The sequence below is a fragment of the Ciconia boyciana genome, chromosome 8 (assembly GCF_034638445.1).
Source record: "Ciconia boyciana chromosome 8, ASM3463844v1, whole genome shotgun sequence".
NCBI lineage: Eukaryota > Metazoa > Chordata > Aves > Ciconiiformes > Ciconiidae > Ciconia > Ciconia boyciana.
Window position 1 is genome coordinate 10,212,249 of NC_132941.1, and position 15,996 is coordinate 10,228,244.

General features: G+C 42.5%; 1 protein-coding gene across 1 annotated transcript; it reads right to left on the reverse strand.

The window, feature by feature from the left end:
- Positions 1-7,361: 7,361 nt before the first annotated feature.
- MESD (mesoderm development LRP chaperone) lies at positions 7,362-15,787 on the reverse strand. Its single transcript, XM_072871496.1, has 3 exons — positions 15,566-15,787; positions 11,126-11,358; positions 7,362-10,392 (listed from the first exon to the last, which is right to left on the reverse strand). Exons 1-3 carry the CDS (start codon positions 15,728-15,730, stop codon positions 10,128-10,130), a joined length of 663 nt encoding a protein of 220 aa, XP_072727597.1. The 5' UTR covers positions 15,731-15,787; the 3' UTR covers positions 7,362-10,127.
- Positions 15,788-15,996: the final 209 nt, after the last annotated feature.

Sequence of the window (15,996 nt, forward strand, 5' to 3'; positions counted from 1 at the left end):
TACGTGCACACACATCTTATGTGCACACACAGACATACTTGTACACATCTTATACACACATACATTCTTTTTTTATACACACACGTGTACACATATATACATGTACGTGCACGCACACAGATGTACACATATCTCATATATATGTGTGTGTATATATATACACACACCCCTACACATATCTTACACAGACCCCTTATACACAGACTTTTACATTATTACATTATTGAGTTTTTGATGGCATGAAAGGGAGGTGTGAAGAGGGTCCCCCCCACACCTCACCCTCCCCCCCCGGCCCGCAGGCAGACGTTACCACGGCGCCGTTGTTGCTCTGTGCGTGTGCGTGCACGCGCGCATGTGTGTGTATTTGTGTATAAGGAGGGGGGGTGTGGATATGGACGTGTGTATGTGTGTGTATAAGGGGGGGGGTCTATGTGTTGATATTTATTTTTGTGTATTTGTGCATGGGTGTGTGTGGATATATATGTGCATGTAAGGGGTGCGTGTATGTGTATTTGTGTGTGTGTGTGTATATAAGGGGTGTGTGTGTATTTGTGTGTATAGGGTGGGTGGGCGCATCTGTGCATGGATATATCTGTGAGTGTGTGTGTGTATAATTTGTGTGCGCGCGTGTGTGTGGGTGTATGTGTATGTGTGTGTGTCGATGTCTATGTATACACAGCCGTTAGAACTAACTTAATGTCCTGGTTTCAGCTGGGATAGAGTTAATTTTCTTCCTAGTAGCTGGTATAGTGCTGAGTTTTGGATTTTAGTATGAGAATAATATTGATAACATGCTGATGTTTTGGCTGTTGCTAAGTGGTGTTTACACTGGGCAAGGACTTTTCAGCTCCCCGTGCTCTGCCAGGTGCCCAAGAAGCTGGGAGGGGGCACAGCCAGGACAGCCGACCCAAACTGGCCAAAGGGCTATTCCATACCATATGCTGTCATGCCCAGTATATAAACTGGGGGAGTTGGCCAGGGGGTAGCGATCGCTGCTCGGGGACTGGCTGGGCGTCGGTCGGTGGGTGGTGAGCAGTTGTATCAATTTTTTATTATTATTTTATTTTATTTTTTCTTTTTCCCTCCCTGGGGTTTTGTTCCTCTCTCTCTCTTGTTGTTTTCCTTCTCATTACAATTCATTATTATTATTACTATTATTTGGTTCCAATTATGAAACTGTTCTTATCTCAACCCATGAGTTTTCTTACTTTTGCTCTTCCGATTCTCTCCCCCATGCCACCGGGGGGGAGCGAGCGAGCGGCTGCGTGGGGCTTAGCTGCCGGCTGGGGCTAAACCACGACACTTAACAACAAACTATACATAACCGTATACAATTCATTACACTAGTTCTAAAATTACCATGTAATTTTTAGTTCTGTGTATATATTTAAATATAAACCGGATACATTCTACCCATGAATACCCTGCACATTAAACATATTATCTTCTGCCTGACAATAGGCTTAATTTGTTACTAAAGATTAAAAGGCATTAAGAATATACAAAAATAAAAAAATTCCGTATTTTGATTAGTATGTCATATCTCGTCGTATCATATCAAATCATGTCATATCATGTCATGTCGTATCATATATCGCTGTCATGTCATATCATATCATGTCATATCATATCATGTCATGTCGTAGCATGTCATGTTGTAGCATGTCGTAGCATGTCATATCATATCACGCCACGCCACGTGACGCCAATCCCGGCACGGCCGTAAGCCGCCGGCGCGGGAGCGGCCGTGCCCTGTCCGCGCCCGCCCTCTGGTGGCCGCGGGCGGCTGCGGGCCCGCGGCGACGGCGCCGTGCGTGCAGGCCCGCGACGGACCCGCGGGTGGGAGACTCCTGGCTTCGCTGCAGGGTGTCCTCTCGAAGGGTGGCCTCTGAGAAGCGCAGAGGCCTTGGCGGGAAGGGTGGTTTTGTTCCGTACGTCCATGAGGGCGGGAAAGCGCCGGTCCCCCCCCCGCCGTGCCCGGCAGCAGAACCGGGGCTTCCTTCCAGCAGCCGCGGCCGGGGCGCGGCCAGCGCCCCAGGGTGACGGGGAGACCTCCGGCGGTGCTGCTGTCAGGGACGAGGCGGCCGAGCGGCTGCGCTGGGGAAATGGGGCACGGGCGGCCTCGCAGCGTTCCACCAGCCAGCGGGGCTTCAGCCCGATTTAATGCAGCCTTTTATGCACCGAACACTTGGCAAAACTTAATTTCACATATGTGAGCTGGTGCATTATTTGGCAAAATTTTAGAAATTAGTCTTGTGCTTCTGGCTGCAGCTTCTGCCTTTCAAAGGGAAGTGCAGCGAGAGCATTCAGGAGGGGGTTTGTTGGTTTTTGGTGTTGGCATGGTGGTTTTTTTCTTTTCTTTTATATGCTGCTTTGGACAATGGAAAAAGAGGGTATGGGTTGAATCACAAACCAAGAAAAACCCAGAGATTTTGGCTCTTACATAAACGCCTTCTTATCCCAGCATGACAGCAATATTCCCAGCTGAGTGTCACAGTCTTGTATTTAGTCTCTTCTGAGCTGCAAGTAACTGAGCTGTCACAGTTTCTGCTCACAGCTACAAGAGGTAGGGATGCTCCCTCCTTTGCTGCACAGAGCTTCAATCCTCCCAAATCCGCTGGACAATAAGAAACACTGTTTGTCCCGTTCCCTAAAGGAAGTGCTTTTTATGCAACCCTTACAGATCTTCGGACCCGCCAGTCCATCACCTCCACCAGAAGCTGAAGCCACTATGATGTGTCCAGGCTTTTTCAGCTCCAAAGGGCCATTCCAGCAGTAGCTCAGAGGCTGTTTTGTCACACCACCTTCTTTCTGACCAAAGAATGGGGGAGGGATGTGTAGAAACCACCACTGCAGCTACACCCTTCCTTCCTCTTGCATGTCTTCTTCACAAAACACACCTTTGGAAGCTCCTCCCTGCGGTGATCTCCTAGCCATGGAGCTGAATCCAGCACGTACACTCACTTTAAAAACAAAACCCAAGGGAGAACACCATCGCTTTGGAAATAGGATAATTTGTGATTTCTGAGTTTGAGTCTCAGCTGGAGTATCTCAGCAGCCAGGAGTGGTACCAGCACACAGTAAGGGGCCTGCGATAAGGAAGCAGTGACAGGGTTCAACAGGAAATTGTTCTGGAGAAAGCTCCTTACGAATAAATATCTCTCCTCCTTTGGCAAAGGGCGTAATGTGAGATCATGATGAAATTCCCAGCACAGCTGTAACCTCATCCTGTCTTCTATCGTGTTAGTGTTGAACGAGTAGTACAGGATACTGTTTCTTAAAGTGCAGATGCCTCACCTAAAACCCAAGGGTCTGTCAGTTGATACACCTTAGGAAATGAATGCAGCTGATTTGACTTTTATTTCTGCTTTTCCGTATTCCACCTCCAGTATTCAACTGGTACCACTACATCATTTGGGGATTTCTTGAGCATGGTCTTCCCTGTTACAAATCTAAAGTTGATTTTCTCATCCCAGGAAGTGAGACTGCCTTGGCTTATCGCTACTGATGGAAATAATAACGTGGCTGAAATATATTTCAGGCCTTACTAGGGTTATCTGAGAATTGAGCAATGATGTGGCTTAAATGGTGATGCTAGGTGGGAACAGGGGTTGGGGAGGAGTAGAGCTGGGATGGAAAGTGGCCTTTCCCTGGGTTAGGTTACACAGCTCATTAGATCACAACAAAATACCTGTTTCCCACACTAAATGCTTATAGCTAAAATGAAAGTTAGTTTTTTTCAAAACCTTCTACTCAACTGCTGTCTTAAGTGCCAAAACACTTACATGTCTGTGCTTCCATTAAGCTCCCTGGCAACTCCATCCTATCGTAACTGCAATTACCTGAAGTTCCCACAGTTATTAACATGTTTTACAGCACCAGAAAGGCAACAGCTGACTATCGGGGTTGAGAAGTCATAGGGTATGGCTGTGGATACAGGTGGCAGGATGAATAATAAAATATTCATACAAAAGTCTTGTGTCATTTAAAGTATGCACTATTTTGGATACTCATGAGATTTCATTTTAGATGAGGGGATGAAAACTGACTTATTTTTTGCAAAAGAAGTTGAGTGAAATAAAACTGCATTGAGGACAAGTTAGAAAAAACCATACAAGATGGATTGCAGCCATGGGTCTGGGAAATAATAACCAATGATCACATGAATACACATATTAAACCTTTATTTTATTTATTTGTTTATTGACTCAGCAAGTGCTCAACTATGATTTTTTTTCAATACAACCTTGCAATACAATTATTCATGTATAACTCAGCCTTTCTCATTACAAAGAAGAATTTACTTAAGTTACAGCAAGATCCAGGTTACTTCATGGTTCAATAAACAGCCGCGTCTCATTGCTCATGGCCTTGCACCTTGCAAGCAAATGCTGGGTCCTTGCTGTTCACCTCTTTCCAAAGCACACGGAGGCCTGCCGACATGTAACACTGCCGTCAGCGAAGGCACCTGCACCGATTTAAATATTAATGATTTCACGAGTGCTCAGTGCTCTGGTCAGTGGTTACCACAGAATCAGTTGGCCTTTCACCAACACAGAAATCCAGCCCATTGTAGACACTACTGAAAATTATCAAATTATCGTTAAAAGCAGTAGGTGTTATAGGCAGTAGAGACAGGCCCACAGTTTTTTTGGAAGTACAACTAAATTACAAAAGAAATTGTAAGCCAAAAAAAAAAAAAAAGGTTCTGGTTATAAACCTCATGGATTGGAGCATTCTAGTCCTTGTTCTGTAAAAATTAGGGTCTATTCTGTCCAATTGCAACAGAGCAGAGGCACAATAATTCTAGAATAAGAAAGAAAAAAGTTCCTGTTTCTGAGAATTGTCGAAAAGTAATGCACTCTCTTTCCCCATTTCATTCCATGTTCAGGCCAAGGACGTTGCCAATAGGATTGTTATTGCAGCCTCAGCAGGCACTGAGTCACCTGAACATTAGGAACCCTGACACAGGTCACCTCTGTGCTGCTGTTTCGGAGCGGTGGTATCTAAAGGCATCCTAACGGGATGAATTCACAAGATGGGAAGACTCTGCTGTTAGCACATTATCACCATCCTGTTCTTAACAGAGAGGCTGCGTAGCAAGACCGTGTGCTGCAGGAACACATATTTGCTGGCCTTTGCTAGTAAGATGGGGAAGAGGCTGAAGCTCCTTCAGCTGTCCCATTTCTCTCTCCCAAAATAGCAATGTCTGTGTAATAATTAAAAACAACCAACCAACCCAATTTTTTAAAAAGTTCTTTATTACAATTATTAGTGTTAATTTAAGTGATGGTTAACAGATCTGCTTTTGGTATTACAGAAATCCATTGATACAATGCCACTGACAACTGATCCCCAGCTGACACTAGTATCAACAGTGAAAATACTGGTCTATCAAGTAGCATCACACAGGAAAGAAACAAAGCATTTATCAGCTGTCTTTAGATAAAGGCTGGTGTGCCCTGTAATGCTTGATTGTAATGTGTTACACCAAACTTTTAAATACTAATCACAAACTACCCTGCACAGACCTCTTCCGCTGGAGATGGTTGGTGTGTCCAACCCTCTCACACTACCTGACTTCTCTACTGGAGGAGAAAAACAACCACCACCACAAAAAAAAATCAAGTGGAGTGTTTTTCCTTCATAAATGTAAGTGGCTCTAACCTTCTGGCAATTTACTATTACCTGAATCCAGTGGGTTTTGTCCCTGTTAAAATGGCACAGTATGAAAGACAGAAAATAGTGATATGCAAAAATAGTTCATTTTATCCCAGAGTAAGAATTATCAAATAAAAGTGTATCAACAGACATAGTAGGATGGCAATCTTAAGAATAAGAAACATGAGAGTACCAATGAAACAGGCATTTGTAAAAAGAGGGGCATCCCCATTATTCACGCATGGGCTCTTTGAATGTCTATAAACATCCAATGCAATTTAAAAAAAAAAATGGAAAAGGCAAACACTGTTACTCCTTGAATAGAAAAGGAAATGAGCCACAGATAAAAGACTGGAAATAATTTCCAAGCCTTACTATACCCCATGAGAACACTGGCCAAATATCAGACAAAAGTAGGCTGTTCCGTATCTTAACAAAACGGTATTTTAATTTACTATTTCCTTTTCATGAGAAAATTGAAAGAGTTCAGAAACAGTGTCAGGAACGTAGAGTCTTTCTGATGTCAAGGCTGACCTGACTGTTCAGAGAAGAGAAATGCTTTGACCACTCAAGTAAAGATCTGAAATCCTGTTGTAGTTTGTAAATGTGTCGTAACAGACTTAAAGATAGAATTTTAAAAATGGGTACTTCACCTAGTAATAAGTGCAGGAACAAAGCTAAAAACAAACTAAGAGAAGCTGCAAAAGAAATGGGAACCACGAACTTCCCTGCTAGCAAATGATGCATACGAAGAGAAAGACTGTGCAGATAAGAGGCGAGACTGGCAATAGGTGTGGTATGACAGGAAACTTTATCGCACCATCCCCTATAAATCTTAGCAATGTAATAATGATGGCACCTGCAATTCTCGTCTTTTTTACAGGAGTATGGACACTGCTTGCATCTTCTTATTAGTAAGATTTAGTAGTTGATGAGGACTTTTTTTATAAATTCCACCGCCAGCATTCATCCATTTCCTGCACATGGTACTTCCCTTGGGTCTTCTGGGCCCTGGTCCTAGTCATTTAAATGTCAACTTTCCTACTTATTTGCTTGATGGAGTTAAGCCCTCAAGAGCAGGGAATGCACTTGCACTCTTCTAGGTAAGAATTTCAATTGATTTTTTTTTTTTTTTTTTCAGTAAAATGGATAAGGCACACAGTATAGATTAGGATTATCTAAAAAAAAAAAAACCAAAACAAACAAAAAACCCCACAAAACCAAACAACCCAAGATATTTGTTCTAGTATTTTATTACATAAGAAGTTGATTGTCCATTGGAAATTTTTCGCAAAGTGCAACCACATCTTCTGTAGTATCACTGACAAACTGTTTTTTCTGAGAAGAACGGCTGGGTTAAAAATATAACGATAACTTAGAAAACTTAGTTATGGCACTAGAACAGAGAAACCACTAAGCTGAGTGGAGAAAGGCAGCAGATGTTTAGCTGTCATGAAAGCAGGTGATTTTCCACGTACCTTTGTGTAGTACTGAAAAAATAAAGAAATAATAAGAGATATAATCACCACCCTACTTGCTGAAATTAGTTGTAAAAGCTGTATCTGAATTGCCTGTATGTGGAGCCAAAAATCTGTTATTAGAAGTCTGATGAGACTCAAATGGACACCACCTATAAAGTGGAATCGAACATCTGCTGGGGTACTTAGAGAACATTAATGACCTGAAGTAACTTTCTGAAGATATTTGTTTTTATATATATATATATATATATATATATATATATATAAAAGGTGATATTGTGTTTGGGTCTCTTAAATCATTACAAAATAACATCTGCTTATGTAACCCTGCACCAGGACAAGTGCTAGGGGTCTCAAGGACTTACTAGTTTTAAAAGGGAACATAAGTTGTTTTGGAGTAGAGTTATGAACTGTGATACCAGAGAAAGACTGCCTGGTGAAGAAGTTCCTTCCAGACTGCCACATTATACTTACTAGCATATTTAATTATTTGTTGAGTGTAAAGCATGAAAAAGGGAGAAGAAAAATTAAGAAAAAAAAGCTACTTGAAGGCAGTATTTTGTATTTTATATCAAAAAGCAACCCTCAAGTCATTACTCCTATTAAAAACCTAAAAAAAACACCAAACCCAAAACACTATGTGGCACAAAACGTGCCTGCATTTGGAATAGGCAACTTAATGACTTAATAGCCAACCCAGGGGGCTGGCTGAATTTCAACAAAGCTGCCCGCTCCTTTTAACTATACAGGGAAAAGACCCAGCCTACTGTAAATGTAGATTTATGAATGACTAAAGTATCTATTCTCAAAAGTTGGGCTATAGCTATAGTGTAGTAATTGTTTCTCCTCCCTGGCTCATTTGCTTTGTATTATTTGTATGCTGTTTTGCACTGCTTCATTATTTAGCTCAGGAAGAACCCAATTTGATCAAAAAAGACATCATGTTTATCTTTCATAACATGAGGAAAACTACAGAAACTGTATTTCCACACATTTCTAATCATAATCTGAATTGCCATCTCTGTACCACAGATTTAAGTTGTAAAAAGAAAAAACTCATTAATATTTCAAACTTATAGTTTCATCTGACCTCTGTTCATCTCTTGAGACGAGAAGCAATCTTCTTTAAAAAAAGGGAGGTGCAAATCCAGAACACTTGACAAAATGATAAATTAGCTATGAACAAGAAACAGACTGCACATCTCTCCTCAATGCAATGCGACATCCAAGTATCTATAGACTCTTCTCAATTCCGCTACACATTCAGATTAATAGTAGAATATAAAAGTAATACAGTTAAACCTGAAGAAATACATGATTTTCATTTTTCCACTCAAACAGGCACAGACCTGTCTAATGAAGTGTGGCTGGAAAGGTTTCTTTAATCCTAAATTCATACAAATATAATTAAAATTAAATAAAACTGATCACCTGGAACCTTCATCAACATCATTTAGTCCTTATGTACAGAAACCAAAGAAGAGTTAGAGTGTCTCCCGAATACCTAACTAAATGCATAATCATTTAAAAGGTTCCACTACTCAGTGAAACAATAAGTTTAGTGACATCTTTTATTTTAGAACAAGCACGCAATAAGTCACAGTTTCCCACTTTTGATACTGAAGTATTCCACAAGATCAACCATTATGGTTCAATTAGGACCTTTTATCCAAAACACTTGGATTTTAGCACCTTAAATAAAGAGTGAAAGGAACATCTTAGTAGTATCAAATGAAGACAGTTAATACTGTGCTCCTCCTCTGGAAAATGATGTGGACCATACATACTAGGTGCGTTTAGCCCTCAACACATAGTAAGGCAGAAGGGAAACAATTCTAAGCAATGCATTTGACTGAATACAACATGAATAATAATTAAACCTTCCTAATTATACGAAGTCTTTCAAGTAGAAGTTGAATTTGCTCCCATACATCAAGCTTCATAGTATTTAAATCAAATGTTCATTTACAATCAACTGTGTCAGATAGGAATCTGTACCCCCCAAAAATATAATCTGGTTATTAAACATCAGTAAGTGATATGTCTAACTCAAATTTTAACCCTGTACTGTAACTAGTGCTTTTTCAAACATTTAAACAAACCCTCAAACCAGTAAAACAAGTGAATTTCAGAGTTAAAGCTATTTCTTCTAGCTCACTGTCTAATGGGGCATACATAACATTTGCTTCCACAGGCACAGTTCTTTGGCAGCAGTAGCAACCTGAATGGCATGAATCTGACTTCTCCTTGCACCGCGACGCTGCTCATGTGGGTACTGTAATTCCATTAACATCCCAGCATCACTTCTGATGGGTACAGAATCTCCTTTCTGCACTGATTTGGACTGCATTAGCCAAATATCTGCCTAGCTTCTACCATGCTTCTAATCACCTCCGTGGATTTCTGGGGACAGACAGAAGGGGTTTTGTTTATTTTAAAGAAACAGGCAGTCTAACCAGACATGTCCTAAACCTTGTCATTTCAGGCATCCTTGGCCACTGTAACACTATTCTTTGCAATTTTAGGCAGTTTTGCCAACTGAGTCTAGCAAACTGGCTTCCAAGAGAATCTTTTAGCACTGTACGCTGCTGTCTAACAGCAGCTATGAATCAACGACCAACTTACATACCCAAGAGGGACGCGGCTACTTCAGATGAACATCGGTGCATTCTGAGACTCTATTTCTTCTTTTCCACTTAAGTTTGCAATGTTAGACACACAGATTTGTATTGTTAATTTTAAACAACAACAAAAGCATAAAAAATTACAAACTAAAGTAGTCAATTGCTGGTATTAAACATTACCTTTCCTGTAACTAAACAAACGGCCAACATTAATAAGTAAACGTGAATTTCAACATAGAAGTCTTTTAACCTCAGTAATCTCTGCCTCCTTCCTTCCCCCCAGTAAAGCCAGGAATTGTATGGAAATTTAGTTTCCCTTCAAGGAACAGCAGAGCAGTCTTCAGTCTGGTTAACGCGTCCGTCATAGATCCTCTCTCTGTTTGGTTGCTCGGTTGTCCTCTTTGATGCTATTAGATTTCTTGTCTCCGTCTTTTTTCTTCTTTGCTTTTTCAGGTTTGGTTTTGTTTTTCACTTTCTCACTTTCTTCTGCTCCTTTGCCAGGATAAACCTGACCTTCCAGAGTAACATCTGCACACCTTTCTTGATTTATCAGAAAGTCTTTGATCTCCCAGGCATAACCGCCATCACGTAACATAAAGATGGCACGATTTGAGCCAACAATAAACCTGGAGGAAAGATATAAGTTAGCTCCATGCCTTTCAAGTGCTACACTGTTTTGCTTAATTCAGAGCACCTCCACAACGGAGGCATACATTTAAGAGCAAGAAGTTGGTCTTGTTGATGTTGCCTAGGGATGGGGACAAGAGAACAATTTTCTAGCACACGTAATAATAAACTGTATTAAGTTTACAAATAACCAAGGAGGAGTAAGAATACGAAGAAAATGTAAGAACTAATTTGGCACTATGTGAAATCCACTAACGGGCACTAAAGTTGCTTTATACACTTACTGCAACCCTTCTCAGCCTCAATTCAAGAGCACAACATTCCTCTGTTTCACAATGATCCTCTCTCTCTGAGAGAAAAAATCACATTTTTTAGCCAGGGGAACAAAAAGCCTTTTGTGGTGACAAGTCTTCCAAGTGTGATGTTTTCCATCAAGCACATAAAGGCAAACTACTGCAGCTAAAACTGATAAATAGCTGAAACGTAATGAGATAAAAAGAAACTAGGCTATACATACATCATGCATAAGTGTAAAAGATTTTTGCACCACACCAGAATTTTTGTAGCATGACTTAAAACAAATTGGTATATAAACTGATACAGAAAAACAGGAATAGTTATGGATGATAGAGGTGGGGAAGGGCACGGGATGAACATTTGAAAAGATTTTCAGGAAGAAAGAAACAAGGGTTCGTAAAAGCAAGAACTTTATCCTTGCGTACAACAGCTTACCTTTGCACATCATAGTTTGCATTGAAGAGACTGCCCTGCCACAAGCTAGTAATTTCTTCCGTCTCCTTTTCTGTGGGATTTCCCGACACTGTGACAAACATCATCAAAGTCTTCCCCTTTTTCGTCAGCTTCAGGATACTTTCAGGCTTGCCTGGATCAATTTTTGAGAAATCTATTGGTGCTGGAGGCCTCTTGTGTTCAGGAAGATCCCCCTCTTCAATGTCATCATCTTTCTGTTTTGAAAAGGAAAAGGAGGCTTTAAACTCAACTGCTGCACAAAGCTGTTCTTTTTTGAAACTTCCCATTGTTTAGAGAGTAACTCTGCTTTGATAAAGCAAAAGTATCGTGTAGTTTAACGATGGAGGTTCTCAAATCAAAAGAAATATTGAGTTTTTTCTCAAGATACTTCACCAGGAGTGCTCTTCCCGTTTATAATCCTTCCCTTGAAATGATGTACATGTTGATACCAACAGGTAGAATCTCATTTTACCATGTACTGAGAAATATTTCAGCCACAAGGCTAATTCAATACAACTCCATCTAGCTACTTCATAAAATAACACTTTTTTTTCTTCACAGTTTCACAGAAATGTATTAAGTATACAAGAGGGACTGAGAAAGTTGCACTAAAAAGCCTCATACGCACACAAATAAAAAAGTTATCCATCTGCATATTGCTTTCAGAGGTCAAAAGTCACTTCTGGGAATCATGTGATCACTTGAGAATTTAATTTTCTTTACTTTGTGTCTTTAAATAAATAAAAAGGCAAGAATTCAGAATGTCAATGCTCATGCCACAGGAAAACTTTTATTAAGGTTTTCATGACTTTTTGAATGCACAGATGAAGAGCAGCTCACATTCTGACAACATAGTCACCAAGAGTAAATCGCTGTTAGAAAACAGAAAGACAAATTCTTGATGCCTCTACTGAGGTTGACAGGCATTTAAATATTTGGAAAGGCAGAATTCAAACTGCTGCCCCTTAAAACAGCTCCCGACAGAGAGGAGTGAATATAGTGACAACTTACATTGAGCTAGAACTTGATTTCTTAAACAGTATTTGTATCACAGAATTAAGAAGAAAAAAAAAAGAACGGACAAACACAGAAGTCTTATACTGGCATCCACCCAAGCACTAGTAAATCAGCAGGAATTAAGGCAGATATTTTCCTAAAATATATTTCCTAAAATGTTGTTTTGACTTCAAACATTTAGTGAAAATATGCTTCAATCCATTAGGAACATGAACTGTAGCAATATCTAACAATATTCCCTTCAGAAGCTAAGCTTGATTTTTAGATCTAAGTACACATTACTTTCTCATCTCTGTGCATGCATATATACAAACTCAATACCATCCTCTTACAAAATCCCACTACAGGGAGTGTTCCATACCCTTTAAAGGTTAAGGCTTCATACGAGTGACCTTCTTTTCCCATCTCAATTACGTAGAATTTGCTGTCTTTCTGACAAGGGAGTTTAAAATTTAGTTACTGCAGAATAAAAGTTGTAGAAGCCTTAGATTTCATCCTTTCTTTCCTTACTAATTACATATCTGTTTCAATTTTGCAAGTGTGAAGCATGCTTTCAAGTAGTTCACATGCCTTTGAAAATTCCACGTTAAGTGAACTTAGAGCAAAGGAGAGCCCCAGGAAAGTCCCTCTGCCCTCACTAAGTGGGAACAATACTTATTTTAGAGGAAGCTAGAAAACACTCATATTGGTAAAGTACTGTGAAAATACAAAATGTTACATGATTGAATGAAAAACTGTCTTCTGTATTGTTACAGTTTAAATAGAAATATTATAAGAAGCGGTCAAAAGCTCCCCTACATGACACTTCTTTTCTTGATCCTGTATAAACTACCATGCAGTTTTATATTTATAAAGCTATCTACAAAGTAAAAGACTGTAAGAAAAGTGCAAGCTTTTGCTGTGAAATGTCTAGCAGATTCATTCATTTAAACAGTAACATGAAGCTTCAGAGGGAAAGCTTTATATAGATACAGTAATAACTGCATATTCTTTCTCTTTCTCCTCCCCTCAGCTCCCATTCTCATACATTTCTCATCAATGCCCTGGATTTTTATTTTTAAAAATATTAGCAACATATGTCACCTAATTCCTTAGCCTATTCAATAATCTTAGCTCAGAGTCAAGCCTGAGAAACCCTGAGCTTATAACAATAATGAATTGTTTTAAAGAATATGACATTTTAGTAACAGAAAGACCTCCAGACGAGATTCTCATTTCTGTTTCCAGCTCCTCTGGACTCAAGGCTGCTGGAGAGTCCCTTTCCATGAGGGAAATCCCTAGGTGGCTTCCTTCAAGCTCTAGTTCTGCAACTGAGCTGCTGAAGCAACCTCGACCTCTTTTCCCTATTCCCCACGCTCATTTTGCACTAGATCACTCTCCCAGTTCACCAGGCAGTCGTGCACATGATTGCACACTAACACAGTGCAAGGGACAGCACAAGAGCCTGAACAGAGAGGTGCCTGCTCATTCTGGGAAGGCTGCTGGAGCCACAGCCTCCACCTCACCAGGCTTGTGGCTGACGCCAAGGATGTTGTAACAACCATCTTCCAATGCTTTTAGACTAATTGCCAGGGAATTTAAAAATATTAGGAGTCAACTCAGTTGAAAATAATGACACTTGATTCTCTACAGATCTGTGTCCCTCACTCCTGAGCATAATTCCTGCTCTCATCCAAATTCATAATGGCCCCTTTGTTTCTCATCCCACCCCATCAAGTCCACTCATGCCCTTTCTTCTCTATCCTCCAGCTACCACCCCCTCAAATCTTTCATCTTCCTTATATGTATCCTGACTACCATCAGGCAAAATGCCATACAGCTGACCATCCCAAACACCAAACAACAGTTAATTGTTGAGCCCCTGATTCAATAACTTTTTTTCTTCTAGGGTTCTGGCTGTATATGCATTTCCTCAGTGGCAATGCCAACCCGACTGGCCAACTCCCCTGCTGCTCAGCCACATCTGCACGCAACATGGCTACAAGCATTTGTGCAGCACACAGTGAACTGGATCAGAGACCTGCTCCAGCTGAAGAGGAAATACCCCAAACAGCTTCCTCACCCTGCCTGCCACATGGCTGCAACCGAATATACAGCCAAAGAGTCACAACAGCATTAACTTGAGTCTCCCTTTCTTCCACGCATCTTCCGCTCGAGCATGCCCATCTATAAGATTTTTCCTACAATGCCAAATTTGGCTGAAGTTCGCCAGTATTATCAATTAAGCCTTGATTTTTTTAGCAGCTAGGACTATCTGGTTTTGGCTGATATCACTAATAGAAAGGTGAACTTTGAGCTTAATTCAATTTTCTAAGAATCTGCCTTCCTAAAGGGAGAGACACAGCAACAGTCCATGGGATGAACAAGTCCATAACCTGCCAACCAGGTCCAAGGCAGATATCCTTGCTTCTCACAGAAGTTACCTTATCTATATTACATGTACAAAACCTACTTCTCCACCTTGACTGTAACTGGTGTTACAGGAGACAGAAGTTTTCACTCTATTATTTCCTCCAGTTTTTGTGCAAAACATTCTGGGGAACAGCCTCACGGGAAAGAATAAAAGTCACTGATGAGTGCTCTGGTATTTATTGGAAGATGACACAAGGCAAAAATAGTGAAAAGAACCAAACAGCAGCATGACAACCACATGGAGAAAGTAGTGATGGGGAATTGTTGAAGAAAGTTAAGGCAGTGGGCTGATGGGGAAGAAGGGGAACGAGAGAGAGCTGGAATTAGAAAAAGTCACTACCATGAGAGTGGCAAGGAAGGAAACACCAAACTCAAAAACCAACTACATATCTACTCTGTAAATGTGAAATGAGTATTTCTCCTGCTATCCATCCTTCGGTCACAAAACGTATATCCCTTAACACCCCGAAACAGCAGACATTTAAGTCAAACCAGGCTGTTGGTACGCATCGACAGCGTGTGTTTGGGGCTCGGGCGCTGGGAGGAGGACGGAAGGGGGCAGCAGGGCAGGCTGGGGGGTACCAGGGCTGAGGGCAGCTCCCACAGGACCCCCTTCTGTGCCCGCTCGCCCCGATTTTGTAACCTCGCCCCACAGGAACCCGGAGCCTCAGCGGAAGGAAACCGGTACCAGCCACCCTAACGCCACCACGCCTCGGGGATCCCTCCCGCCCGCGGCAGGCCAGGGCCCCAGCTAGGCCCGGGGGAAGGACGGCCGGGCCGCGGGCGCCAAACCTCCCGCCTTCCCCCGGCGGAGGCGCCGCGGGGCCAGGCGGAGCAGCCTCCCGGCAGCGGAGCAGCCGGCTGGGCTGCCCCGAGCCGGGAGCGCGGCCCGCGCCCCCCGTCCCGCTCCCCGCGCCGGCCGCAGCCGCGGGGTCCCCTCTGCGGGCTCTGGGAAGCGCAGCCTCGCCGCGGGTCGCCGGCCCCTCCTCGCACCTCCCACTGCTCCAGCAGCCGAGCCATGTCCGCATCGTTGTAGTCCCGAATGTCCTTCTTCTTGGCCGGCCCCGCCCGCCGCTTCCCCTCCGGCTCACCGGCCCCGGCTGCCGCGCACAGCCACAGCGCCAAGCCCAGCAGGGCCCAGCCAGCGGCCGCCGCCATCTTCTCCCAGACCTCGCCGCCGCGGGAAGGCGGCCCCGGCTGCCTTAAGGGGCGGGGGCAGCGGCGGCTCGGAGCGGGGAGGAGGAGCTGGAAGGGAAGAAGGGGCGAGAGGGCGGTGAGAGAGGCGGCCGGCGGGCTGGGCGTCACTGAGGGCAGGGACGAGGGGATGGGGGGCAACAACTGCCTTCTCGGCCCGTGTGCGGCTGCTCCCGGCGGAGGGGAGGTTGTACTGTTCCCCGAAGCGTGCCCGAGCACCGGGAGCGAGC